We start from the raw sequence: 27,256 nt of genomic DNA, 5'->3' as shown, positions 1-27,256 counted from the left end.
TCTGCTTAATTGGTTACTGTCAAACAGCAGTGGGGAAGGGACCTAAAAACATTTATCTTGCTTTAATTATCAATTTTTCCCTGCAGAAGTCTTTTTAGTTGTCATCTTAAAAAAATTATTAGGAGCTACTGATTTAAATCATGTATACACCATTAAGTTAATAATGAAAAGAATATGAATGTACCCAATATATTTTTCCAAACATCCAAGCCTCTTTATGTTAAAAAAAAATACAAAACGAAAGATCTTAGTATAAAAATGTTGCATGTTATTAACAATCCCCTTGCGGCTTCTGATGGCTTCACAGGTTACAGTGTGGGCTTTGGTATAAGATGCGGAACGCAAGCAGCAAGGCCGTGGATACAGATGTCCCCGACCAAAGCACTGTGCAAGGAGTGTCGGATGGACCCAGCGGAACAGGAGGTGACAGAGCAGGAGGTGACGCAGGTGGCGGGTGCCCAGCTGGCTCTCCTAATGCTTCTTATCCGTTTTGTGCTCCATCAAAAGTTTCATTAGGGTCGGAGTCACGAAATAGGGTCTGGAAGGAGAGCCTTCGTTTCTTTCTAAGTCTTCCACTAGGAGGGAGGAGGGCAGAGAGTCAATAGCGCAGCAAAGCGGTGGGAGGAGCAACATCGCCACCTGCTGCCCACCCTCTGCACAGCAACGCCAAACATCGGTTTTTTTTTTAGAGGCCATCAGCATCATTGTAAACAGCTATGGAGAACAATCAGCCCTTGTTAATACATCGTGTCCCAGGTCAGTTCTGGCGAAAGTCCAAGCCTTTCCATGGAATGACTGAGGAAACGTTTACTCCCCACCCAAATTTACTCTCTAAATTACAGTGTTTCCAAATTGCCTTTGTTTTTCCAATGACAACTTAGAATGTAAAACCTTGACAAAGTGGTCTTTACAATTAATTTCAAATCTTCCACGGACAGTTCTGAAAATATTGCTCTGTGTTTTAAAAACTTTAATTGCTGTATATGAAAATGGCTTCTAAAATTCTTCTCAGAAACAACATTCATTTTACTCTACACATTTTAAGTACAGTAGTAATAAACAGAGACTATTTTTCTGGGGAATACACCACAATACAGCAAAACGACGGCTAGTTTCTCGCATCTGATCTATCGCTAATTTTTGTGTGTAGCTGGATCAAGTATCTTATCACAATCCAGAGAGACACCCACGTCCAGACAAGAGACACCTGCGGCTGCAGCTTCACTGGTAAATGTCACATTCTTAAGGTATTTGTTGAGGTCCTTGCATGGCTGAAAACAAAATACTACTAAATTCAAGAAAAAAAATAAGAGATCACTTTTTCTACCTTATCAAGGAAAGAAAGAAGGCTCTTTTCCAAGTGACATTTGAGACTGAACAACCTCAATAAAGTAGACCAAGCACAAGCCGCTGGCTGTCATGTAGACGACACACTGAAAACCTTCTGGAACAATTGGCTCTCCATAGGAAGTCTCAATAAAACAGTTCTAAATCTAGATCCACACACTTCAGGATTATTAAATAAATTAGCATTTATATTAACTCATAACTCAAGGATATATTTCCGACTCTCAAGTGTGAGGGCCGTATTGATATCCACACATTTCATTATTAATATATAGACAATCTGACATGAGTTTAGCATCAAAACCAAAAGGGCACTGATTAGTCCTGTGCTCTTTGGAGGGGCTTTAATTAGCCATGTGGCCCATCAGTCCCCTCCTCACACAGGAAAGAGCAGACAGGTGTATGGGTCCAGTTCACTGTGTGACATTTAGGCACAGCCACAATAAACCAGCTCCCTCTCTAAGCCCTGGGGGTGTGGTGTGGGGAGGAGATTTTCCAATTTGAACCAAGCACACCCTTGAAAGTATCAGATGCCATACTTGATAGAAGGCCACTGGTCCATTCATTTCCTTAGAATAAAATCTGAAGGGACCCATCAGCGTACTTCCCTCACTGAAAGTTGAACTCAGACCTTCTGCAGAATGTAGTCACATGAGCTCAGGCATGTACCCATGAAGAGGAGAGTCCAAAGGCCTTCTACATGACTGGAAACTCGGGCAAAAGGCAAGAGATGAACGAGGTAGCCATTTCTGCTCTTTCAGAATATTCTCAGGGTAGCCAAAGGCTCATAGTAATGGAAATGATATCCCCAAACCTAGATTTGACCCCAGTTATGAGTCTTGTGTTTCTGAAACAGATGGACCACAGGGCCACAGGTTCACGTCATCTGCAGCAATGCTAGCGGTAGAACCCAGGGGACCTGCGCTTCACATGACTTGTCATGGACTCACCAGACTGAAATATGCTTTCTAGGGAACCAGGATTATAAGCTGAATCACAGTTTAGAGAGCTGTTCACCAGCTTAAACAGTAACTATAACCATAGCACCATATTTACAAATTTAGTACCACATACCGGTCAACTACAACTCGGTACATTTATGGCTAATCGATCACGCACTTATAGTGTTGTAGAAAAATTGCCTGAATATCCTTTACAAATATACACCTATAAAAACGAAAGGCTAGCAAAGTTATAAAAGTTAGTAAAACATTGTCAGCTGCAGGTTTCTGCAGTTGGGACCACAGTCTAGAAAGAACGTTAGGCCACTGTCAAACGCCTGCTCCCCCCAGTGGCACCAACTGCAGCCTTTTCAGAAACAGCACAGAATTTGCACCCTGCTCCAAAGCAGCGTTTTCACATTGCAATCAACCTAATCCACAAAGCTCCTGCTTGGAGCTTTTCTACTCTGTCTGTCTCCGGGAACCTGGGCGCTTCTTGGTGAGAATCCTGTGCAGGCTGGGGGTTACAAAGTAAGGTTTCTCTGCCGAGCCGTCGTTTCTCTCCACATCTTCACCTGGGTATCAGGGGCCAAGGCGGGGCCAAGGCAGGAGCCACAGCACAACAGGGACCCAGAAGGTTACAATTTGGAGAGTTGAACAGGGAGAAACCAGAGAAATCAGCGTTAGCATGTCTAATAGAGGCAAAGGGAGGCAATGTTGGTGGTGGAGAAGGCGCGAACTGGCCTCTGCCCCTTGGGCCCTTGGATCCTTGGATCTTTATCTCCACGTTCATAAGGAAGCTCTTCCTGGGGATTCTAAAGTGTCACCTTTCAGCTCTGCGACTGTTCATTTCAGAAGGTCACGAGCTGCTGCACATCACTGACCCCATGGAAAATGTAAAGCAAAGATTTAATTTCATAGCCCAAGCCTTTTTGCTTTTGAGATAAGCTCTTGCTATCTAGCCCAGGCTGGCCTGGCACTGGTCATCCTTTTGCTTTAGTCTCTCCAGCACGGGGGTTAAAGGCTAAGCTATTTTACTTACATGTATGTGTGGGGAGCGTGTGTGTGGGTGCACATGTATGTGTGGGGAGCGTGTGTGTGGGTGCACATGTATGTGTGGGAAGTGTGTGTGTGTGTGAGTGCACATGTATGTGTGGGGAACGTGTGTGTGGGTGCACATGTATGTGTGGGGAGCATGTTTGTGGGTGCACATGTATGTGTGGGGAGCATGTGTGTGGGTGCACATGTATGTATGGGGAGTGTGTGTGTGGGTGCACATGTATGCGTGGGGAGCATGTGTGTGGGTGCACATGTATGTATGGGGAGCGTGTGTGTGGGTGCGCATGTATGCGTGGGGAGCATGTGTGTGGGTGCACATGTATGTGTGGGGAGCATGTGTGTGGGTGCACATGTATGTATGGGGAGCGTGTGTGTGGGTGCACATGTATGCGTGGAGAGTGTGTGTGGGGGTGCACATGTATGTGTGGGGAGCTTCTGTGTGGGTGCACATGTGTGTGTGGGGAGCGTGTGTGTGAGTGCACATATATGTGCACATGCATGCACATGAGAACCAGTGGTCAACCTCGGGCAGCACTCACTCCTCAGGAGCTCTCCACTTTCCTTTCTGAGATGATGTTGTCCACGGCCTGGGGCTCGCCACGCAGGCTAGGCTGATTGACTTGTAAGCTCCAGGGATCCACTGCTCTGTCTCTCCAGTGCCGGGATCACAAGCAGGCACCACAATTCCCAACTTCTTACATGGAGACTGAGCACGCTTATGTGGCAAACACTTTGCTGACTGAACCATTTCCTCAGTCCTAAAGTCATTAAAGTTATTTTATTGGTGTGTGTGTGGGGGGGGATATGTGCACATAACTGCAGGTGTCCAGAGGCCAGAGGTGTCCGGATGTGCACATAACTGCAGGTGTCCGGAGGCCAGGGGTGTCCGGTCCCCATGGAGATCCAGTTATAGGAGGACATAAATCACCCTGCATGGGAGCCGGGACTCATGGAAAATCTAACTCCAGCCTCCTGCAAAAGTATACGTTCCTAACCACGGAAACAGCAGCCCAGCTCCCTTTCCTTTTCTCCTTGAGTTTTCTTTTTATTACACTCATTGATTTAGTGTATGTGCGTGTATGCATGGGCCACAGTTCATGTATGAAGGTGAGGGGACCACCTGCAGGAGTCAGTTCTCCCCTTCCACCAAGGAGCAGTGGTTCGAATGGGCAGCTTGAGCAATCATATGAGACCTCAATATTCATGCTACGCCCACTGTGGGACATTGTCTCCTTTTGCTGCCTGCGGATCAGGATGCAGGACGCTCAGCTCCTTCTCCAGCACCATGGCTGCCTGCGCCTGGGTGCTGCCAAGTTCCCCCATGATGACAATGGACTGAACCTCTGAACTGTAAGCCAGCTCTAACTAAATGTTTCCTTTATAAGAACTGCCATGGGCATGCTGTCTCTTCACAGCTATAGAAGCCCTAACTCAGACAGAGGATCTAGAATTCAGCTCACCAAGCCTGGTAACAAGGAAATTTAAGCCAGCTTCTCAGTTATCTTTCCATTTTCTTTTTTTCTTTTTTCTTTTTTTGGTTTTTCAAGACAGGGTTTCTCTGCAGCTTTTTTAGAGCCTGTCCTGGACCTAGCTCTTGTAGACCAGGCTGGCCTCGAACTCACAGAGATCCGCCTGCCTCTGCCTCCCGAGTGCTGGGATTAAAGGCGTGCGCCACCACCGCCCAGCTCTTTCCATTTTCTTAAATGAAACAGAGACCCAAGGCCAAGATTATACCTCACAGTTCCTCACAAGCCAGACGAGCTATCTAGCGAATAAAGTTTTCAGATTTCTTTGTTTATTAAAAATTGATTCTCAAATGCTTAGAAAACACCAGATTATGTTATTTTCTAGATTTTTTTTCTTTTCGGCAATTATCTTTCTTCCTGATCTGCCTTAAAACTGCCAGTCTTCCACAAGGCATTTTCTCAGGAAGTAAGCTTCCTCTGCCTGCCTCTCTGAAAACCCCATGTGACAGAGAAATTATCTCTCAGCCATAACATGGCTACTAGGTTCTATTCTCTTACATCCTGACCCTACCTCCTGGTTTGTTAGACATACAAGGAGGAAAGACCAGATGAAAATAGCAATAGAGCTTAGAATCCTCTCCTAGCAAAGGCAAGGACCTAGGTTCAATCCCCAGATCCTCCACCACCTCCACCTCCACCTTCACCACCACCACCACCTCCACCCCCACCACCACCTCCACCACCACCACCACCACCACCCCCACCACCACCTCCACCTCCACCTCCACCTCCACCCCCTCCACCACCACCATCATCATGCGTGCTTCTCTCACTCCCCCTCTCTTCTCTCTTCCTCCCATCCCCCACAACAGAACTAACAAGCATCTACAAATAATAATCTCCTCCCAAATAAATGCTGCTTTGCATCCGAGCCTAGGTAAAGCAAATCACCAAGCCAGGTAGGCAACTGAGTTTTCACCTTCTCATCTTTTCGTTTTCTACAGGACAAATATGCACGGTGGATACTCACAGAAGCAGACGAAAATGGTCTCAACACACATTGAGTAGACGCTGAAGCACCCATGAGCAATCAGGTAAGATCCAACCACCAGAGTCTGTGAACAGACAGAGAAGAGGTCCAGCACATTGTGCTTTGTTCATACTGACTTCGCTCAGAACAATAATGAGGCAAATGCAAATGGAAGGCAGGATAAACAAACATTGGCATAGTCCATGTGGGGAACATCTACAATATAGACACCTTTGGCTTTATGGTAACGTGCTGTCCTGAGATTATAAAAACATGTCCTCGTTCACATGACCACCCGTATTCCTAGTGCCTATCCAAAGAATCTCAGTTTTGAGTTCCCGCATCAAGGCAGGAGAGTCTAGAGGTTAAGAGCACATGCTGCCTAGGTCCTCAAGTTACTCAGCCTCTCTGCGCCTCTGCCCTGACCTCAGGGAGAAACATTTATGTCATACAGATTAGGAGAGCTGGCTTATTGTGCTGGGTCCAGCAGGACTCCCCTCGGCTCTTCATCCACTCATCCTCAGAGACTGGGAATGTCGGCTGCAGAGAAGACTCAGATGCTTCACTGCATAGACATCCACTCCTTCAGGGAACCGCTTCGTCCAAGTTAGAGCCCAATATAGGGGATCAGCTCCTGGCTATCATTGCCGGCATGATTCACAAGGCCAGCTTCTTTTCCAGAAGGTCCTATCACTGTATCTGGGGATACAGCAGTCAGTGTACTATGGGCTAGCTTCTCTTGCTCCGCCTAGTACCTCCTTATGAATGTAGCTCATGGAAGAGCACCCAGCACACCTTCTGCACGCAGCCCTAGCAACAGAGCAGCCCTTTCCAAGGACCCCGACACCAGAAGCAGACTGAACTGCCCCCTAGGCTATGGGAAGAGCGATGGGGACACAGGTCACGGTGGGAACACCTTTACATGGGGATCGTGCCCCTCTACAAAGAGACTTGGTCTGCCACCTTTCTCTCCAGCATGTGATGTGAAGAATCAACCTCTTTCCCAGCTGTCATCTCCAAGCCTTTCAAATTGGGAGGAATAGATTTCTATTGGTGAAGTCACTCACCCTATGTTGTTTTTGTTACAGTGTCCCCAAGTGACTAAGTCACCAGTTCTTACCAGGAAAGGTACCCAGTAGTAATTTAAAGTCGTCGGCCCTTCTACAATCCTTTCCAGCCTCTCTGTGAAGAGTAGGAAGGCCAGGATACCTACATGAAAAAGCAGGACATGGATATCATACACTGAGAAAGGCTATCAGAATTTTTGTGGCACAGGAGTCTCCAAACTCCTTAAAGCTTTGAATCCCTGTTGTTATCACTACTCACCTACAATCCCAGACACTAGAATTTTCCCCAGGAGTAACACAAAGTGTGTGACTTCATCTGTTACTGCGACTCTGAGCGTCAAGGGAAAACAAGAAAGTATAATTCAGTGTTTGAATGCACTCGGCATTTGAAATCTACACCAGATAGATTTGTATCTCCTGCATATTTGGTGAAATTTTATTTGGCTATTGTTAAATGCAAGACAGGAGCATGGGAGTCAGGCATGAGGTCCTTATTTCTAACGAGACTCACAGTAGAGGACACTGGAACAATGTCCCTGTGGGATGAAGAACAATGAAGGTTTCTGGTTCTCTCTCTACTCCCTAAGGTGATGGACCAGCTTGACCCCATCTTACAGATGGAAGCCATTTTGTTGTAAGGTCAAAACAAGTCAATTTCTGTCTGCTGCAAAATTCAAGTTGATTTTTCTTTAACCTGTTTCTGGAATTTGACATGCTCCCAATACCCTGATAAGATGTTCTGCCAAATAACTTTGAAATGTTCAGCCAAGTTCCTACATCACCAAAATTCTTTTGGAAATCTTCCAAACCTTGAAAACCCCTAGTCATACAGCTTTTTTGACTATATAAACCCCACTTTCTCCTGTGTTTGATGCTATTTTCTCAAACCCCACTTTAGGGAGATAGCCCTGTCTGATAGAAAATAAAGCTTGTTAATTTGATCAAAGAACTTGGGTAGTGGTCTTTACTGTCATCTGATGGGAGTAGTGAAGGCACCCTGGATCCTGAGTATGGTAAATTGATGGAGGAATGTCTATGTGTTACTTTCATTATTAATAAAGACACTGCCTTGGCCCTTTAAGAGAACAGAAAATTAGGTAGGCGGAGTAGACAGAACAGAATGCTGGGTAGCAGGCAGTGGGGAGATGCTTCAGGCAGTCGCCATAGTGAGTCGCCATGCTTCTCTCCAAGATGGATGCAGGTTAAGATCTCTCCTGGTAAGCCACACCTCATGGTGCTATATAAATTACTAAATATGGGATAAAGCAAGATATGAGAATCAACCAACAAGAAGCTACAGATAACGGGCCAGGCAATGTTTAAAAGAATACAGTTTCCGTGTAATTATTTTGAGTAAAGCTAGCCGGGTGGTTTCCGTGTAATTATTTTGAGTAAAGCTAGCTGGGTGGCAGGACATGGCCCCGCCGCTCCCTTCTACAGTAAATTTATTCTCTGACTCTGCACACCCATTTCTCAACAATTTTGAGAGGAGAAAACGGGCACAAACGAGATGCTAAAGTAAGCCACCTAGAAGACTTCTTGAGCAGAAAGGACAATAAAAATTAAATATGTAGCCACCTAGGTGGACGGAACTGTTGATTAAAATCTGCCAAACTAAAAGGTAACATCCATGGCTGCTAAGGCCAGCAACACCCTGGTAACTACAAGCGAAGAATGTCAAGTCTCACCAGATTGTCTATGGTCGTCCTCAGCCTGATTACTTACTTCAAAATGTTTCTCATGAGCAGATAGAAAGCATCTTTTGTTGACTCACAGAAATTTTTGCCATATAATGCGATCTGAAGAAAATGATTGACACACGTGTTAGTGACATAACCAAACAACACCCAGGGCCGTCCAGTTCACCGCCATCTTCCACACTAACAACCCTGTTTTCCTTCCAACATTTAGGTTAGCAGGGTGCCTAGGAGCTCTCTGTCCTTGACCCCACTAACGGGCTTGCCAAGTGTTGTATGTAGGGGCAAGCCTTTTCCTCAAGTCTCAGATGAGGGAGTCTATCTTTGAAACATTTGACTGTAGTAGTTATTAAATACATTGAATATTGTCATCAAAATAAATTACTCCTAAGGAAAGCCAATACCTTCTACTATGAGAATTTACTAATTAAAAGGCTCAGCATGACCTCTCACTGTAGGTAAATTAATTGCATCTCCATCCATGACCATATGAACCCAGCCCCAGTCCCCACCGCACTATGATAATAAGCAAACATGGTAAAATAGTACAGTTTTCGCATTTTGAGGGAGTTGTTTTTTCTGAGTCTACTGTGTAAACAAAACAATTCCTCAGTAGAGGCTTGCACATTCTCACAGGAAACGAGTTAGAGATTTGCCCAAGCCTTACCACAGCTCACTCTTCTTTAACACAAAGTTTGTTAAAACAATTAATCCCTTTTCTAAAATTATGTAAATCCCCTTATTAGAAAGATGGTTTCTTCTTGGAAGGACCCTGATGGAGGAGTGTTTATGTGTTACTTTCATTATTAATAAAGAAAACTGCCTTGGCCCTTTAAGAGAAAATTAGGTAGGTGGAGTAGACAGAACAGAATTGTGGGAACAAGGAAGTAGAGTGGGGGAGACGCTTCAGGCAGTCGCCATAGGAGTCTCCATGCTGCTCCTCTCCGAGATGGACGCAGGTTAAGATCTCTCCTGGTAAGCCACACCTCGTGGTGCTACCCAGATTACTAAATATGGGTTAAAGGAAGATGTGAGCATTAACCAATAAGAGGCTGAAACTATGGGCCAGGCAGTGTTTTAAAAGAATACAGTTTCCGTGTAATTATTTCGGGTAAAGCTAGCCGGGTGGCAGGACGCAGCCCCGCCGCTTCACACTACAGATTGGCGCTCCAACGTGGTGACTAAATCCACATAAAAACCTGTAAAAGCTTCAAATAAAGGAGAGAGAGTGTTTAACACGGCTTTTTGCTGTTTGCCTGGACATGCTGTAGAGAGATCTCCTGTTTCCGCAATAGCGGCACAAAAAAAAAAAAAAAGCTGAGTCATTTTAAAATGCAGCTTCCTGCGCTGTGCCGCCAGTGCAAACTCTGGCTATAAAGCATTTCAGTGGCTTTTATGGACTGGATGTTTGTGTGCCCGCTAGGTATCGGAAAGAAAGTACTCTGAGACCACTGCTCCCTGCCTGCACCTGGGCAGATGGCGGAATCAGGCTTAGGCGAGCGGGACAGCGTTTGCGGATTCCTGCTGCCATAGAGAGAGAGGTGTTTTCAGACTGCGCAGTGCTCTGCATGTCAGATTTGGCTGTAACTTGGATGAAAAGAGTTTTTGTGCTGCACGCTCAGTCTCAGAGTTAAAGTGCTGAGTGCGGCTCCTACCTGGCGGCCCCAGAGCTAGTAGAAAATGGTACATCCTCCATTTTGAAATTGGAGAGAGGTGGAGCCAACATCCAGAGCAGCCCGCAGCTCTGCAGCTCAGAGCTGCAACCGATTCAGAGTCACAAGCGGCTCAGCTATGTTGCACTGGGCGTGGCAAGCTCACAGTACCTGTTTTTGACCTAGGAATGTCACAGCTTAGAGTCTTAAATGCTTAGCGATGTAAAGGCGCAAATGAAACATGTTTCTCGACAGTAGAAAAATTACAGATTCACAATAGGACAGATTCAGACATAAAAGACTTTTAAATGAGTCACAATGTTGGATGAATGTATGTAGGCTTGAGAGAGAAGAAGAAAATATAAAAAATAAAGTTAATGCCTTAAAAAAAGGGTAAAGTCTTTAAAGAGACAGAGTACAGATAGTTATAGATTAAAAGAAGTAAAGTGATAGAGTAAAAATAAGCCACGTAAAAATGGAAAATTCACAGAGAGTCTGGATTATGTATTTTATTGTGTTTTCTTTGAAATTTTTGACTGTAAAGGAGCTAAATACAGAGAGACATTTCATTATATGGGCTGCCAGTCTAGACCAGAATGGACATCTTAACGGTATGACTTCAGGATTTGGATCTAAGAACATGATGCTTTGGAAAAGAGTTTCTTCTTTTGTTTTCACAGAGGACGAGACTCTGTGGATTGCTTCTATCCCAATATGGTATGATAGACCACGCCCTCCTGAAAGGTTGCTGTGAACACCCTCAAAAAATGACTTCGCTCAACTGCCGACTGAGATGAACCTAGCAGACAGGTTATACCATAAAAGACCTAAATAACAACGCCCCCATTCAGCAGGAAGCAGTTTGGAGAGATTACTACGTCCATATTCCCAAATATTGTTTATAAATGTTCTTTTACATTTAAAGGGGGAGATGATATAGATATGAATTTGCATTGGTATAGATTTTAAGGTCAATTTTGTTATATGTATATGTATTTCTGATCTTGATTAAGCTATTGTGATTGTAGTTCATTTTAAAAACTGTAATGTATAATTAGGAATTATAGGTTGTTAATGGATAATCATTGATAATAGTTAAGCTTGTAGTCATGTTATTAGATTTTCTAGATATGTAGAGATATATTTCAGTTAGATAGACATTCTTCATATCTTTCAAAGACTGCAGAATATGGCATTTAATGTTTTAATAACTTAGGGTTTTTCATGACAATGAGACACGTCTGCTCCTGGCAGCACCAATCTACTTCAAGAGGAAGATGGGCATCGAAGAGGCTACTTATGGAGTTTGTTAGCCATTTGGGCAAGAAACTGCTCTTGGCTGGACTGTTCCATAAACTGGACACAAAGAACCCGCAGAGAGAGGACTGCTGAACTTGCCTAAAGGTGAGATGGTCTTTTGGGGTTCCTGATTCATTAAAGAGTCTGCGAGACGTTCTGCAGGACACAGCAGAAAGTGACTGAACTGTCTTTGGAATTTCCTGCTTCATGAAAATGTCTGCTGGATACTTATGGGCCTGTAGGCTGAAGATGGATGCCCCAACAGTACAGAGGAACTTTGGGTGACTGTCCAGGCAGCGAGTTGTCTCTGTCATTTCTAGAGTTTTATAAGTTACTTATTTCTTGTTTACTTAGGTAGCATTGTATCCTTCTGGAGTCTTTGATGGAGTTGAAGAATAAATAGATAGTTATAGCTTTCCTTAGTTATGATAAAAGATAAAATAGATTTAAATATTGTAACTGTAATACTTGCTTGATAACTGTTTTGTTACATGTAATTTTACTATGTTAAAGTTAAAGCCTTTCTTTTTTGTTTAAACAGAAAAAGGGGAAATGATGGAGGAGTGTTTATGTGTTACTTTCATTATTAATAAAGAAAACTGCCTTGGCCCTTTAAGAGAAAATTAGGTAGGTGGAGTAGACAGAACAGAATTGTGGGAACAAGGAAGTAGAGTGGGGGAGACGCTTCAGGCAGTCGCCATAGGAGTCTCCATGCTGCTCCTCTCCGAGATGGACGCAGGTTAAGATCTCTCCTGGTAAGCCACACCTCGTGGTGCTACCCAGATTACTAAATATGGGTTAAAGGAAGATGTGAGCATTAACCAATAAGAGGCTGAAACTATGGGCCAGGCAGTGTTTTAAAAGAATACAGTTTCCGTGTAATTATTTCGGGTAAAGCTAGCCGGGTGGCAGGACGCAGCCCCGCCGCTTCACACTACAGGACCCAGGGACAACAGCTTCCCTCTTAAATAATTTTTAGACATAAAGCACCGTTTCAATCTACCACACTTTCATTTTCTATCATTTTAAAATCTAATTACATTTATTTATGTGTGCGCACATGTGTGTGCATGAGTAATGTGTGTATTTGTGCGAGTGTGTATGTGTGTATGCTCACTCGATAGCTTGCCTGTAGAAGTCATTGCAGGATTTGATTCTCTCCTTCCACCCTGTGGAACTAGGGCTAGCCTTGGCTCGTCAGGTTTGACAGCCAGCATCTTTACCCTCAGAGCCATCTCTCTGGGCCTCTAACATACTTTGAAAATTTCAACACAAGCATTTCCCCTTAAATGAGCTATCAAAGGTAGTAACATCTCAGGAAAAGCATAGCCCTGATTCATGTGTGGGATCACACACCCACTTATCCCAGTAACAAAGTCAATCACAAGATACTAGAATGCTCTTCAGGCAGTAGGGCAGACATGAGGTCAGCTGGGCAAAGCAAGGGCACCATAAACAAGCAATGGCCTACTTACCATGATATAGGCATTTCTGTTTAAAAACTTCACCATCTTTTCCAAACACCAGAAACAGCACCGCAGGCAGCACTGGAGGAACTTGGAAACGCTGTTCTGTGCCTCTGTGGAGGAGTGTGTGAGTCTGTTAGCGACCCTCAGCCTTCAGACCCATTGGAAACAGGGTGTGACTTTTTTACTGTGATGTATTCCTAGCTGACATTTTAGCCATTCTTTGGTATATAATTCAGTGGCTTTAGCACCTTTACAGTGTCATAAAATAATCTCACTATCCATTTTCAGAAGTTCTTGTTAAATCAAATAGAAATGAATGGCCAATCAAAAGCCACCCTTCTCCCTTCTCTCTCACTTGCTGGCAGAGGGCTGCTTCTCCCAGGAACTCTAAGTAGGACGATACAAAGAGGATTCTTTTTTATCTGGCCTCTCTCACCTAGCACAGTGCCTTCCAAATCGACCCCTTTATTCCCTTCTGAGCACTAACATCGCACCGGAGGTGGAATGCACTCCTTACCCTGCCCGTTATTAGCGGACAATTGAGTGGGTCACATCCTTTGGCTGTGGTACTGTTATCACGGATACTGGGGAGCAATGTGGGAGTCGTTTTCTGGGTTTCTATGAAATTATGCCTTTAGCATTTTACAAACTGCAGCTGTTTCCATGGTGGCTGTGCCGTGACCATTTGTATGGAAGGGTCCAGCTTCTCTACTCTGCACTGCGCTATTCATGGCTGGTTTGTTGCGGTTGCTCTGACGGTTTGTCCGTCCTGTATGACTGTGTCCTTGCAGTCTTAGTTGAGCGTTCTTGTCTATAGGGGAGGTCTTCTCAACTCCTTGGGCCACCTTTGGACTTTCACTGCTTGCTCTCGAGTGACAGGAGTTCGGCATGGGTTCTGGACACGAGTCCTTTAACTACCTGGCATATCATTTGCAATGATTTTCCTCCACTGTGTGGGCTGTCTCTTTACTGTGCCGTTCCTTTCATGCACACGTGTTTTTAAATTTCATGAAGTCCAATTTGCTTTCTCTTTCCTTGTGCTTTTGGTGTGAAGTCAAGAAAAGGCCACCAAATCCAATGACATAAAGATTCTTCTTTTCGAGAAGTATTATATCATTATCCCTTGTGTTTAGATCTTTGATGTGTTTTGGGTTAATTTCATATTTACTGTAAATATTGGTCCAACTTTATGTACTCACATTTGGGCACTCCAATGTTTCTATCACCTTTAGACTGACTAGTCTTTCCCTATAAAGGGTTTTAAATGTGAGAATTTATGTGTGGGATTCTCATGTTATTCCAGGTCTATATGTCCACTTGATTGCCAAACCATCCTGTCTTAATGCTATCATTTTATCTAAAATCAGGAAATTCAATCAGGAAATAAGAGCTCCAATTTTTTCCCACTTCATTATCTTTTACGACGCAGTGTGAGCAGAGCCTGTGTGCGTGCAGACTGCGTGTGCTGTGTGTGAAGACATGGTGTGAGCAGAGCCTGTGTGTGTATGCAGACTGTGTGTGCTGTGTATGAAGACACAGTGTGAGCAGAGCCTGTGTGCGTGCAGACTGCGTGTGCTGTGTATGAAGACACGGTGTGAGCAGAGCCTGTGTGCGTGCAGACTGCGTGTGCTGTGTATGAAGACACGGTGTGAGCAGAGCCTGTGTGTGTGCAGACTGTGTGTGCTGTGTGTGAAATGACAGTGTGAGCAGAGCCTGTGTGCGTGCAGACTGCGTGTGCTGTGTGTGAAGACATGGTGTGAGCAGAGCCTGTGTGTGTGTGCAGACTGTGTGTGCTGTGTATGAAGACACGGTGCGAGCAGAGCCTGTGTGTGTGTACAGACTGTGTGTGCTGTGTGTGAAATGACAGTGTGAGCAGAGCCTGTGTGCGTGCAGACTGCGTGTGCTATGTATGAAGACACGGTGCGAGCAGAGCCTGTGTGTGTGTGTACAGACTGTGTGTGCTATGTATGAAGACACGGTGCGAGCAGAGCCTGTGTGTGTGTGTACAGACTGCGTGTGCTATGTATGAAGACACGGTGTGAGCAGAGCCTGTGTGTGTGTGTGTACAGACTGCGTGTGCTATGTATGAAGACACGGTGCGAGCAGAGCCTGTGTGTGCATGCAGACTGCGTGTGCTGTGTGTGAAATGACAGTGTGAGCAGAGCCTGTGTGCGTGCAGACTGCGTGTGCTATGTATGAAGACACGGTGTGAGCAGAGCCTGTGTGTGTGTGTACAGACTGCGTGTGCTATGTATGAAGACACGGTGCGAGCAGAGCCTGTGTGTGTGTGTACAGACTGCGTGTGCTATGTATGAAGACACGGTGTGAGCAGAGCCTGTGTGTGTGTGTACAGACTGCGTGTGCTATGTATGAAGACACGGTGTGAGCAGAGCCTGTGTGTACATGCAGACTGCGTGTGCTGTGTGTGAAATGACAGTGTGAGCAGAGCCTGTGTGTGTGCAGACTGTGTGTGCTGTGTATGAAGACACGGTGTGAGCAGAGCCTATGTGTGTGTGTGTGTGTGTGTGTGTGTGTGCTGTGTATGAAGACATAGTGTGAGCAGAGCCTGTGAGCCTATGTGTGTGCAGACTGTGTGTGCTGTGTGTGAAGACACGGTGTGAGCAGAGCCTGTGAGCCTGTGTGTGTGCAGACTGCGTGTGCTATGTATGAAGACATGGTGCGATCAGAGCCTGTGTGTGTGTGTACAGACTGTGTGTGCTATGTATGAAGACACGGTGTGAGCAGAGCCTGTGTGTGTGTGTGCAAACTGTGTGTGCTGTGTGTGAAATGACAGTGTGAGCAGAGCCTGTGTGTGTGCAGACTGTGTGTGTTGTGTATGAAGACACGGTGTGAGCAGAGCCTGTGTGTGTGTGTGTGTGTGTGTTTGTGTGTGTGTGTATGTATGTGTGTGTGTGTGCGCGGGCTGCGTGTGCTGTGTATGAAGACTGATGTCAGGGCTCACAGTGTCTCAAGCCTGGCAGATATGGAATTGCCCCTGTGACATCTTACATGTTCCTCCACAGTAATATGTTAAGACAGAATTCTTCAATTCTTCTTTGAAATTTGCTTCTCCTGGACCCCACAAGATCAACCATGAGGACCCCAGACACTCTCCCTTCCCCTCTACTCACACCCCTCATCTTGGTACCCCATCCTTAGCAAGTCCTGTTGGACTGTGTATCAAAATATTCAAATCTCTACCACATCTATCCTCTCCACCCTGGTCCGCAATGTCACCCCTCCCCACCCCACTCTTAGCAGGGAGTCTAGGATCACTTCTGCGAGCTTACTTTTCAGCCGCCTGTCCAGGTACTCTAAGATCACTTTGAACATCTGGACTGATGCGAGGATCAAAGATCCGAAGGCCAGGGACCCCGTGTGGTATCTAGGGGAAGACAAGACAGGGTGGAAGGTGAAGGGTGTTCTGTGTACACAGGGCGAAAGATGAAGGGTTGTTCTGTGTACACAGGGCAGAAGGTGAGGGGTTGTTCTGTGTACACAGGGCGGAAGGTGAAGGGTTGTTCTGTGTACACAGGGCGGAAGGTGAAGGGTTGTTCTGTGTACACAGGGCGGAAGGTGAAGGGTTGTTCTGTGTACACAGGTGCCTCTCGAACAGTTCCCTGGATAAAAGGGAGGAGAAAAGCAGGGCTTCTTGTAATCTCTTACTCAAACCGATAGAGCTTTCCACAGAAAGTTTGAAAGCATTTATCCATCTTGTCTCTATAACCCATAATATGTTCTCCTAGAAGGGGTCTTGGCCTGATCAATGGGGCCACAAGATAATTCTTTTGGTGTCCAGCTCTATGCCCTATCAATCATCTCTGGTAACCTCTGGTAACCTATGGGATTTAGGACATTGACGGGGCATGGGATTGCAAAGCCGCGTAACTAGAGGCAACGAGCATCTATGAATCTCAAGTTATATTTCCAGCTCATTAGCGCCTTTCCACTTGAATTCACTCGCCAAGCATAAACACCAGAGCACAAACTGTAGCCGAGGAAAGGGGCGTGGAGTTCAGTGATGAGCTTACCGCACGGCTCGTCCGAAGGCAATGAAGAGCGGGTATTTCGGGATGTCCTCGGGTTTCCTCATGGCCCAGTAGTATGACGCGAAGGCCCCCGCGAGGGTGCACTGACCCAACGCAATGACAAAGTTTATAAGCCAGAGGAAGGCAAAGAGGTTGTACATCTGGAAGATCATGATGTAATTGAGATACTCATTCTTTCCACTGTAGGAAGCGAAGTTACAGGATGCCCCAGGGCAGACTTTGGGAATGTTAGTTTCAGGGAAAATCTGTGCTCAGAAGAAGACACGAGAACATGGCGTTAGATGTGGGTCTTATCTTTCCTTGTGGCTCCCCAGCTGGGTATTCTGTCCTCTTTCCATCGCTTCTGGTTGTTACTTCTCTGAGATATTAACTGATAGAATTCTTTAATGAGTTCTGGAAAGGGCTGATTTCAATCCACATGCACCCACTCTCTCCCTACTGTACTTTTACACATTATTTGTGCTTTCATTGCCACAGCAGCTTCCTGGATTTACTGCAGGAAAGCGAGCTCTGTTCTACCGGCTACATCCAACGCTGTCCTGACGACACCTCCCTTTCTTTCTGTACCAAGTTCCCCTGCGTCAGTTTCATGATGCAGATGATAGCAGAATTCTTTTACTCACATCTGGGTCACAAGTTTCATCTTCATAGATGCATTTCCCCTCTGGGACCATGACTTTGAATATTGGTACCCCTGATGTAGCCAAGAAACTGAACAACCTTGATTAAGGATAAACCATTTACTGTTAAATTAAAGATAAACAGATAAGAAAACCATAATCGGCATACTGTGGAGGAATGCGCTTTCCCGTGTTGTACCGGTCATCTTCCCAGGAGGCTGATATTAGTGCATCATGGGCCAGTTGCACTGACAGGGCCCTGACAGACCAGCGAGAGATGAAGGACACCTGCTTAGTTATTGCCAAGAATAAGCAATAGAACAGAACAGGTATCTGTGACTTCTTTAGGGGGAAATTACATTTGATTGACACATTTTTAGGCTTGGAACCTAATCCAGTTACTTCTTTATGTTGTTCCTTATCTTCACAGGAATGAAAAACCCTGGGCGTGAGGTCTGGTCTGGAGCAGCAAGGTGAACTCCAGAGATAAAGAAATCCGTTATGGAGAGAGGGGAGGAGGGTTGGGGAAGGGAAGTGGGAAGGCACTTATGAGTGAAGGGCAATCATATATATATGATATATATATGTAATCATATATATACATACACATACACACACATATATAAATGTCATGATGAAATCTATTATTTTACACATCAACTTAAAAAGCTAACAGCAGAGGTCAGCGGCCAAAGGATACACGGCTGTCACCGCCCAGTAGGAAATACAGATGGACAGCAAGATGAAAGTTAAAACCGGGTACATCAGCGTGCTGGGGATGTAGCTGATGGCCCTGAAACGAAGTGAATAGTTGATGTTCAGCAGGAATCTGGATCGGGTCTGCACGCTCTCGATAACCAAGTACTCATCTGGTAAGAACTAGATGCAAGCCTTAGACTGGATTCCTGTAACGGTGCTAATCGTCACTGATAATTTTCTCATTTTCTTCAGCAAGTCCTGAACTGGCTTTGACATGCATTCACTCATTTTAAAGAGGTGTGTTTCCCAGTGCTGACCTCAGCTCCTGCACAAGACTTCCAGTCCCCTTCCCTGCTGACCTACCAGCAAGGTTTTGACAGACACAGCCCTGTGATGTCTTCCTCTGCTTAGACTCTTAGCTTCCTAAAGTGAGAGAAGACCTTCTGGCCTTCTGTTACAGTGTGAGATTCCGCTCCTGAGTCAGAAACCTCTGCTGTGTTCCACACTGCGCTGGCCTTTGCTGCAGGCACCGCGCAGGGAACTATGATGCAGTTCATGCCATCCTACAAGAGTCGGACAGGCCATCCTCACCTACCCTCTAGCATCTCACCCACCACTTCCCGGGAAAGAGATGATTGTGTTGTCACCCCACACAACACAGGAACCCGTTTTCAGCAGGCTTTCCTCCTAGGACATTTCACCTGTGACGGTTTGCCAAATGTTCCCAGCTAGATTGTCACTAGCAGCTTTTAAGAAGTTGCTCCAGTCTCTGTCTCCAGATTGAACACATTCCTATTCTGTACTGCTAAGGAAATCTCCCCACATCAAATGCACCTGCACACAAGTCCCTTGCCAGAGCTCTGCTGCTTTCCCTTCCTGCACACTCTGAATTTAGGCCGTTAATTCAAAGTTTACTCTGAACTCTGGTCCATTTATTCCGGCCCTTACTTCCCCTTTGACAATCTATCAACATGTCACGGTGACACTGACCCTTCAACACTGCACACACTCATGTACACACCACACAGTAGCACACACACGCACCACACATACTCCACACACTCACCTACACATTGAACGTTGTGAGATGTGCGTTGAGTTATAGTGAACTACACAATAATGTACCATTTAAAAAATGCACCCAGAAAATCAGTACTTTCAGGGGATAATGACAGGGCCTCCTTTATTGTAAGGGGCAGAGTTTAACCAGCAGCTTGTTAGCTGTTAAACCACTGGCTTCGGGTGGCACTATGATTATAATAATATGGCAATTTTGTTAAAATAGTCCTTAAAGACAATTAAAAATAATTCTGCCCTGGGTGGTTAACAACTTTGTTTCCACTGTTGTAAGCAGAGGGTCTGTGGCTTCCTGGGGGAGTTTTCCCTGCTCCTCATTCAAAACCTGACTGCACAGACTTTCTCAAGTGACCATTTGGAATAGTCTGGAGACTATAGACATTATTGAATCTTATGAAAGATGGTTTATTTTGTAACATTTTAAAAATGAGAGTGGCCCTGGGTGTTAAGTGTGCCTGAATTATGTGTTTCTCATACAGAATGTATAGTCAGGCACTCAGGAACCAGCACTTTGTCCACTAGGAAAGCGTATCATGCACACACAATGCACAGCACACAATTGATATCATGGGATTACAGTGATTAGGACTTCTGCGGATTCTCTCAATCGGTGATATTAACACATGTGCCACCAAGGGATAATAGGACCCATGGTACCGCCAACCCCATCTGTACTTCATGACTGACATTCTCCTAGCTGTACATGTTCACATGTGTGTGTGCACAGGCTACATAGATTCTTAGTTTGCACTGTGGAATGGGAGACAGAAAGGACTTGTTGGAGGTGACCTTGACCTGGCCAGTAAGTGGAAACATCTGACCGTAAAACACGTTCTTAATGTTCTTCAATTTCTTCCTTTAAAAGTCCTGGTGGTGTGGGTACCGCGGGGAAGATGGTCCATTTGCTGAAGGCTTGCTGTGCAGCACAAGGGCCTGAGATAGCTCCCTGACACCCACCCAAAAAGCTGGCGTGCTGGTCCACACCTGTAATCCCAAATGCCGAGGAGGTGGGGGCAGAAGGATGCAGGAGCTCACTGGCTAGGAAGTCTAAATGAAGAAGTGCAGCCCAGAGTCAGGGAGACACTCTGTCTCAAAACTAAAGTGGAGTCACGTCAGCTTCTGGTTTCCACACTAATGTGCACACACACATTCACAAACACCCCACGCATACACATATCATGCACACACATACTCATGAATACACAATAGACACATACACACATGTGCATGCCCTGAGCACTGGCTGAGCCCCTCCCCCAGCCAGTCTGACACCTGCCCTTACCACTGGCTGAGCCTCTCCCCCACCCTAGCCTGACACCCGCCATTAGCACCGGCTGAGCACCTTACTTGCTTCCTTCCTTCAGCATGATGATGGCTACTCGGATTCGACTTCTGAGGAAGATCAGCACGATGACGAGGACGGCCTCGATGACGGACAAGATGATCACTGAACAGGAAAAGACGTCAGTCTGCAGTACCAGTCAGCACCAGAGCAAGCTTATTCTGCAAACCTAGGAGTGAGCTTAGCAGACCATTTCTGAAACTGCTGTAACAAAGGCGTGTGTTAGAATTGGGGGAGGGGATATAACAAGACTGTTTGGCCTCAAGAAGTTTTGAAGCAGATTTGGCTATCAGACAAGAGAAACAATGGAGCAAGTGAGGAGGCTTCTACTGAAGGAAGGGGTCCTGGCTCACCCACCTCAGGGAGGGCCTTTCACCTTTCCTCGTAGCTAGGAAATGCCCCAGAGAGTAAGGACAGCACAGGACCTAAGATGTCCCCCCGTACAGTCCTTTTTCACATACAGGCATTTTATTCCTTAAGACTGTTTTCTTCACCTAACAGCCTCAGTGGGGCAGAGTTCTATGAGTTTCAGCCCACGAGAGTTATAAACCTCAATTCAACACTGAAATGGATTCTCTTTCTGTGTTGTGGTTTCTGTTTCCTGAGGCAAGGTCAGAATAGCCGTGGCCATGGTCCTCTGCTTCCCCTTCTGTGTCCGCTGTTCTGGCTCTCCCCACTTTGCATGGTGCTGGGTGTCATTCGGGGACATAGTCTCGCCTGCCCTTGAATACCCAGAGTTTCTCGGACGAAGAGGCAGAAACAGGTTTGGAATGTACAGAGATTAGCCTCTTGCTGAGGATAACTGCGTGATCAGGTGATGCGTACACGCTTCTTCCTACACCCTTACTGAGTTCCTCTGATATGTCAAGGCCGATGTGAATGAAAAGAAGGGAAGATTTCAAAAACAGAATTCAAAGAAAAAGTGTCAAAACCTAGATTCATGAACATGGATCTCTAATTATAGAAATGTTAAGACCGAAACTATCTTTGAGATGATCTCGCTTTAGAAATTACTGCCAACCTTAAGTAATCCAATAATGTGAACAGTTAAGAATGTAAATCTATTTTCAGTTATTTCTCACAATTCCTGCAATAATTAGATGGAAGCTTCTGCCGTGCGAGCGAAATAAGTGTCCTCTTTCTTTTAAAGTAAGATCACAAAAATCAGCCATTTCTTTCCTTTGCAGGCTAACATCAATCAAGTCCCCATAATCAAACCATTTCAAAATAAAGGCAAGTGGCCTGGAATTCTTGTAAAGCTGTGCTGTCTGAGGCCACACGGTATGTTCACTGTTTCCCCACTCCTAAGTCATGGACATCTACAGCCAGCACTGAGTGGTCCATGTGTGTAGCGGGATGCACCAAGCCCAGGCTTCCCAGTGCACAAGCAGGCTTCTTCGTTGTTACTCTACTCACTCATCGAGAACCACGTCTGCTTCAGCTGAAAGAACATGTTTATGCTGGTCTGAACTCCCAAGTCGTATATCAGGATGGTGGACTGCGGTCTCTGCTGGAGGCCCTGGTACTCCAGATAACAGTACCATATGCCTTGGAAGGAAAAGACCAATATCCAGCGTTATTTTCTGGAGTAGAAGCTACATGCTTACCATACATGCCTACATAAAAATGATCAATGTGGCTATTTCTACAGAGTTAGAATCATGCTTGGCTGCAATAGCCCAACTGCTACTCTGGTTGACATAAATGTTTTCTGAATTTATGTGGCTTTCAGTGGGCTCCTGCTCATAGCAACCTTAGTATCCACCAACAGAACTGTTTTAATATTGCTACAGTACATCCGTCTTGCAGGAAAATGGGCTGACAACCCCTTATTTATACTCGATACTAATACCTTATTTATTGGCTTATTTATCTTGTGTACGTCTGTGAATCATTAGAATATTTTAATAGATGCATTCAAGTTTAGAACTGGTTTTGTTTTAGTGAATTGGGCTGGGCCTGCTCCTAATAGCTTTATTTCACATTCTATTTTGTCTGATATCATTACTACTATAGATTTCTTTTCACAACTGCTGGTTTTTAAAATCAGTTCTTCCACTTTTAACTGTTGTGTTTCCTTATACATTCTGTATAGTTTGTAAATAACATACAGTCCCAACTTGTGTAATTTTAATCTGACCTGATCATCTCTGTTCTGTTTTTATTTACATATTCTCTTTCTTCTAGTTCCCTGCCATCTACTCTGTTTTTATAACCCTCTTGAAAATTTACTGCAAGCTGAGTATTCAAGTTCAAAGTGAGTATTTAATAAGGAAATATTTAACAAGGGTCTTTGGTCACCTGGGGATTACTCCTATTCTGGTTATTTACCCAATATCTTAGTTATATGTATTTTAGCCTGAAAATACACCAATTTCTTTCTTTTTTTGAGACAGTATTTTTCTCTGTAGCCCTGGCTGTACTGAAACTCACTCTGTAGATCAGACTGGCTTTGCGAACTCAGAGATCTTCCTGCCTCTGCCTCCCAAATGCTGGCATTAAAGATGTGCGCCACCCCCTGCTGATGCCATTACTTTACAGGAGTAAAGCTCACTTCACTTGACCTATTGTTTACCTGTTCATTTTCTCCACTCACTGGCCTTCCTGAGTCTTGTGTTATTGAGAGGAATCATTTTCCTTTCTGTTCTCTACTCCACGTGTCAGGAAACACATCTGGTTACACACACAGCCATCTCCACGGCCGCCTCCTCCGCTGGGGCTCGGGACATTCTGACACATGAACTACTGCAGCAGCCTCCCGGCTTGTCTCATTGTTTCCTGTCCTTGTCTTGCTTGTCACCGGGACCACAGTCATCGTCAAGTCACACCTCCGCTCTGCTCAGAACCACGCAGAGCCACCCTGGGTGCCCAGATCCTCCGTGAAGTCTGTGGCCTCATCTCCTCCTGTGCTCTCCTTACTCAGCAGAGCCATCCGCTCAGCCTCCTAGCCCTTCCCTCAGCATGCAGTTTCCTCAGGGCCTTTGCTCTAGCTGCACCCACGGCTAGAACTCTCCCTGGCCACCACCTCACAAGGTATTGCTTCCTCTGGGTGTTTCACATCTGTCTTCTCACAAAGACCCTGGGGCCAGGGTGTAGCTCAGTGCCGAGCCCTTGCCAGACAACAGCAACAGACGTGGCAGGAACGATACCAGTCCTATCCCTCCTAACACAACTGTGCTCACTCCTCAGCTGCAGGGTACACTCAGTGCCCATCTTCTGTGCTTCCTGTCTTTCCTATAGCAACCAAGACCTTCAAATACACAGTGTGCTTCACGGCAAGCTTGAAACCTGTGAAGACCTTCGCTTATTCGTCCACTGTTACATGTTAAGAGTACAGCGCACTGTGTGTTATAACTGCTCAATTGATGTCAGATGAACATGCATAAATGAGTATCTGACCTCATGCATTTCTCTTCCTTTACTCTCCTTGGTATAGATGTGGATATATCTTTCAAATATGACTGATGTATGACATCATTCTCTCTGGTTCTTATTCTTTCTCTGTTTTATCCACACAATAGTATTTTTGTTGCATTCTGCTGTGTTTAAATACTTCTTTGAGATTCATTTATCTTGGTGAGACTCTTGTGTTATTGCTCACACGCACTCACACCATCTAGCTTTTTAATCCGCTCACTGTGACATATCCACATTATTCTACGCCTTAGTAAATCCGGTACCATCAATAACAATGTTTGGTTTTCCATGATAGTAAATAATCAGTGGCCCAAACCAGTCACAGAGGCCAGTCTCAGCTGTTACAGTTTTCAACCTAAGCGGACATTTTAGTCGCTGTAAATGGCTTCAAGCTTAATTGCCATGCAGTTAGTTGCTGGGTTAGCACCACCCAGGGAGTCAATAGGCAGCCAAGACCAATGGCTTTACTTGTGCTTGTGTCTATGCCTATCTCTCCGTTTGCAGAGTCAAGGCTGCTGCACAGCCAACCTCAGTTCTCTTGTTGCCTAAGACAAGTCAGCGGAGCCAACGGCAGACTTTATTGCCCTTCCTGCCCTGATAACAAAGGAGAGATTGGATCACACACCTAGGTGCTCCAGTGGCAAATCTAGGTAGGACACACAAAAAGATTAGGGATGGTAGTTCTCAGGCTCCTCTACCAGACCAGTCCCTGCTCACCTGGCTGTGCTCATCAGGACATCAGGGCAAGTGGAGAATGCCAAGGAGGGCTGGACTGTTGACTAAGAAGTTCTTCAAATGCAATGAATGCAAAGACAACAGTAACTGAACCAGTAGCTGACCATTTACCATGTCTGGACTCAGTTCTGTCAGCCCGAGATCCATATTTCTTATCTTCTGAGATGGAAGCCATCATTAGATTGATGGCACAGATGTGGGAACTAAGTCTTGGAATCTTAAGAATGGTTTCCATAGTTACTCAGTTATACAGTATGCAGCTGAGTCATAACCAAGGCCAGGTACCAAACGTGAGCCTGCCCACACCCTGACTATACTATATGTGCAAACCTGTCTAAGCGGCAGAAACAGGAGCTGGTTATTTTCAGTGTGTACTATGTGGTCAATCTAAATAGTGCTGTGGGGGAAGTAACTCTTTGGGGTATAAACTGCTCTATGTTGTCCCATTCGCTGTGTAGAAGGCCCAGGACAAACGTCCACACTTGAATTCCTTTATTTAGTGTTCACGTCAGGTCTGACGTACACTGCTTTTGGTGAGATCGAATTGAACTCTTCGACCAATGATTGCGATTTAGTGTGCTTGCCTCTAGAGGGTGATGCCTCCCTGTGGGAGCTGACCACTAAAATGTGTGCCAGCACCTGATTAAATGTACGACCAGATCTAAGAAAAGCAGATCAAGTCATGCAGCTGTGCAGACCTGCCACTGACGGACAGACAAACTGCTTGAAAAGCTTTCATTTATTTTACAGGATCCTTCCTGCTCCTCCCGATCCCATCAGGACCAAGACCAAAGGCTGCTAGGGAAAGGAGTAGATTTTTCTTATGCAGATTTCCTCAAAATAATGACAGAAAGAGTTATGGAGAAAATAGATGTGAAATTAAATAAATATTGTAAAGTTAATGACCCAAACTAATTAAGTCTAAGGCAAGCAAAATGCTTTCCAATAATTGCTAATGACAAGGAAAGTTATTCTGATACTTGGAGATCTTAAGAGTTGTGTTACCTACCATATCCTATAATTCCAAGCACGCCAAACATGAAGACCCAGAAGAGGAATCCAGCTATGTACCTCAGGAGTATCAGAAAACTCCAGCTCAGCACCATGGCGATGGTCAGGCCACTGGAGGTAAAACCCACAACAGACAGAGTCAGACATGCTCAGTAAGTACAACATAAGACCAACATCAAGAGAAGAGCCTTTTCTGTTTGAAATCATTCTATAGAATATTCCACTTTACCTGGTTGGAGCAACACGTATGAGTCTAAGAAGTATAAGCAATGGTTTTCTCTAAGAATTTCACACGAGAGAGGAAAGCAGAGGACCTGTGAACCCTTTACATGCGAAACGTCCTGGGTGTCTCCAGAAGCCGGACTATCACAGCCTATGTGAGGAACTGTGCAAGTGACCCAGGCTCACAGCTTTGACCTGGCGGTCACACTTTCCAAACTGTGCTTTCTTTTCTTCACACCCTTCTATTTAGTGATAAAAACATTCATGACAAACTGAGATAATCTGATGACTAAGGGAGATGTCCCAGAACACGGCTGTTTGGCAGTAACAGAGTAGACTTGAGGTGGAAAAATGAGAAAAATAACTGGATGGATCGGTCCTGAACTCGTGACCTGTCGTCATTGTCACATGTAAATTATCTTGAGCAGCATGAGATGCCTGACACCATCTGACATCTATCTGGAGTCCCGAAATAGTTTAGCTGGGTATGGTAGTCCATACTGCCAATCCCAGAATGTACGAGTCAGGACAGGAAGATTAGTACTTCAAAGACAACAGATAACCTTCTCAGCTCTTAGAACGTTCAAGGCCAACCTTGGCTGCAAGAGACACAGTCTCAAAAGACTAAAAGGAAAAAACGAGTTGTCAGTTTATCAGAGAAATAAACCAGATAAATAAAATATGGAATGAAAGACTTTATATAGAAGATAAGTAGCTATGTGTATACAGAGATATGTACACATAGACAATGGGTATGAAGAAAACAGGGGAAGGCATTTATCAGTGAAAATAATAGAAGTTTCATACATGTCAATAAACTGATTTTAAAGGATGAGGTGTGGAGGTTGGAGATGGAGCTCTGTGGAAGGATGCCTGCCTAGCACACATAAAGTTCCAGGCTAGCCCTCAGTACGTAAAAAAAGTAAAGTGGAGTCACCCTGGACTCATATGGGAAAGTAGAAAAAGTCACAGAATATGCAAAGGCACAAGATTGACAGTTGAGGGATGGCAGATTATTTATACATAATTAATTATATTTTAATAATTATCTGTATCT

The 27,256-nt window shown here is 45.0% G+C and overlaps 1 protein-coding gene across 1 annotated transcript in view; it reads right to left on the bottom strand.

Moving 5' to 3' along the window:
- Positions 1-247: 247 nt before the first annotated feature.
- The window catches only part of Slc44a5 (solute carrier family 44 member 5), a 108,625-nt gene continuing 81,616 nt past the window's right edge, over positions 248-27,256 (bottom strand). Inside the window, exons 12-24 of the mRNA XM_042054145.1 lie at positions 25,976-26,088; positions 22,231-22,362; positions 20,820-20,919; positions 18,397-18,489; positions 17,700-17,787; positions 17,059-17,321; positions 16,318-16,412; positions 13,034-13,137; positions 8,636-8,709; positions 7,170-7,240; positions 6,964-7,052; positions 5,844-5,928; positions 248-2,863 (exon numbers count right to left, since the gene is read on the bottom strand). Of these exons, the coding sequence (XP_041910079.1) occupies positions 2,751-2,863; positions 5,844-5,928; positions 6,964-7,052; positions 7,170-7,240; positions 8,636-8,709; positions 13,034-13,137; positions 16,318-16,412; positions 17,059-17,321; positions 17,700-17,787; positions 18,397-18,489; positions 20,820-20,919; positions 22,231-22,362; positions 25,976-26,088 (1,420 nt within the window). The 3' untranslated portion in view covers positions 248-2,750. The remainder of the gene's footprint in view (positions 2,864-5,843; positions 5,929-6,963; positions 7,053-7,169; positions 7,241-8,635; positions 8,710-13,033; positions 13,138-16,317; positions 16,413-17,058; positions 17,322-17,699; positions 17,788-18,396; positions 18,490-20,819; positions 20,920-22,230; positions 22,363-25,975; positions 26,089-27,256) is intronic.

The sequence above is a fragment of the Arvicola amphibius genome, chromosome 14 (genome assembly GCF_903992535.2).
Source record: "Arvicola amphibius chromosome 14, mArvAmp1.2, whole genome shotgun sequence".
Lineage (NCBI taxonomy): Eukaryota > Metazoa > Chordata > Mammalia > Rodentia > Cricetidae > Arvicola > Arvicola amphibius.
This window is presented reverse-complemented; position numbering and strand designations above follow the sequence as displayed.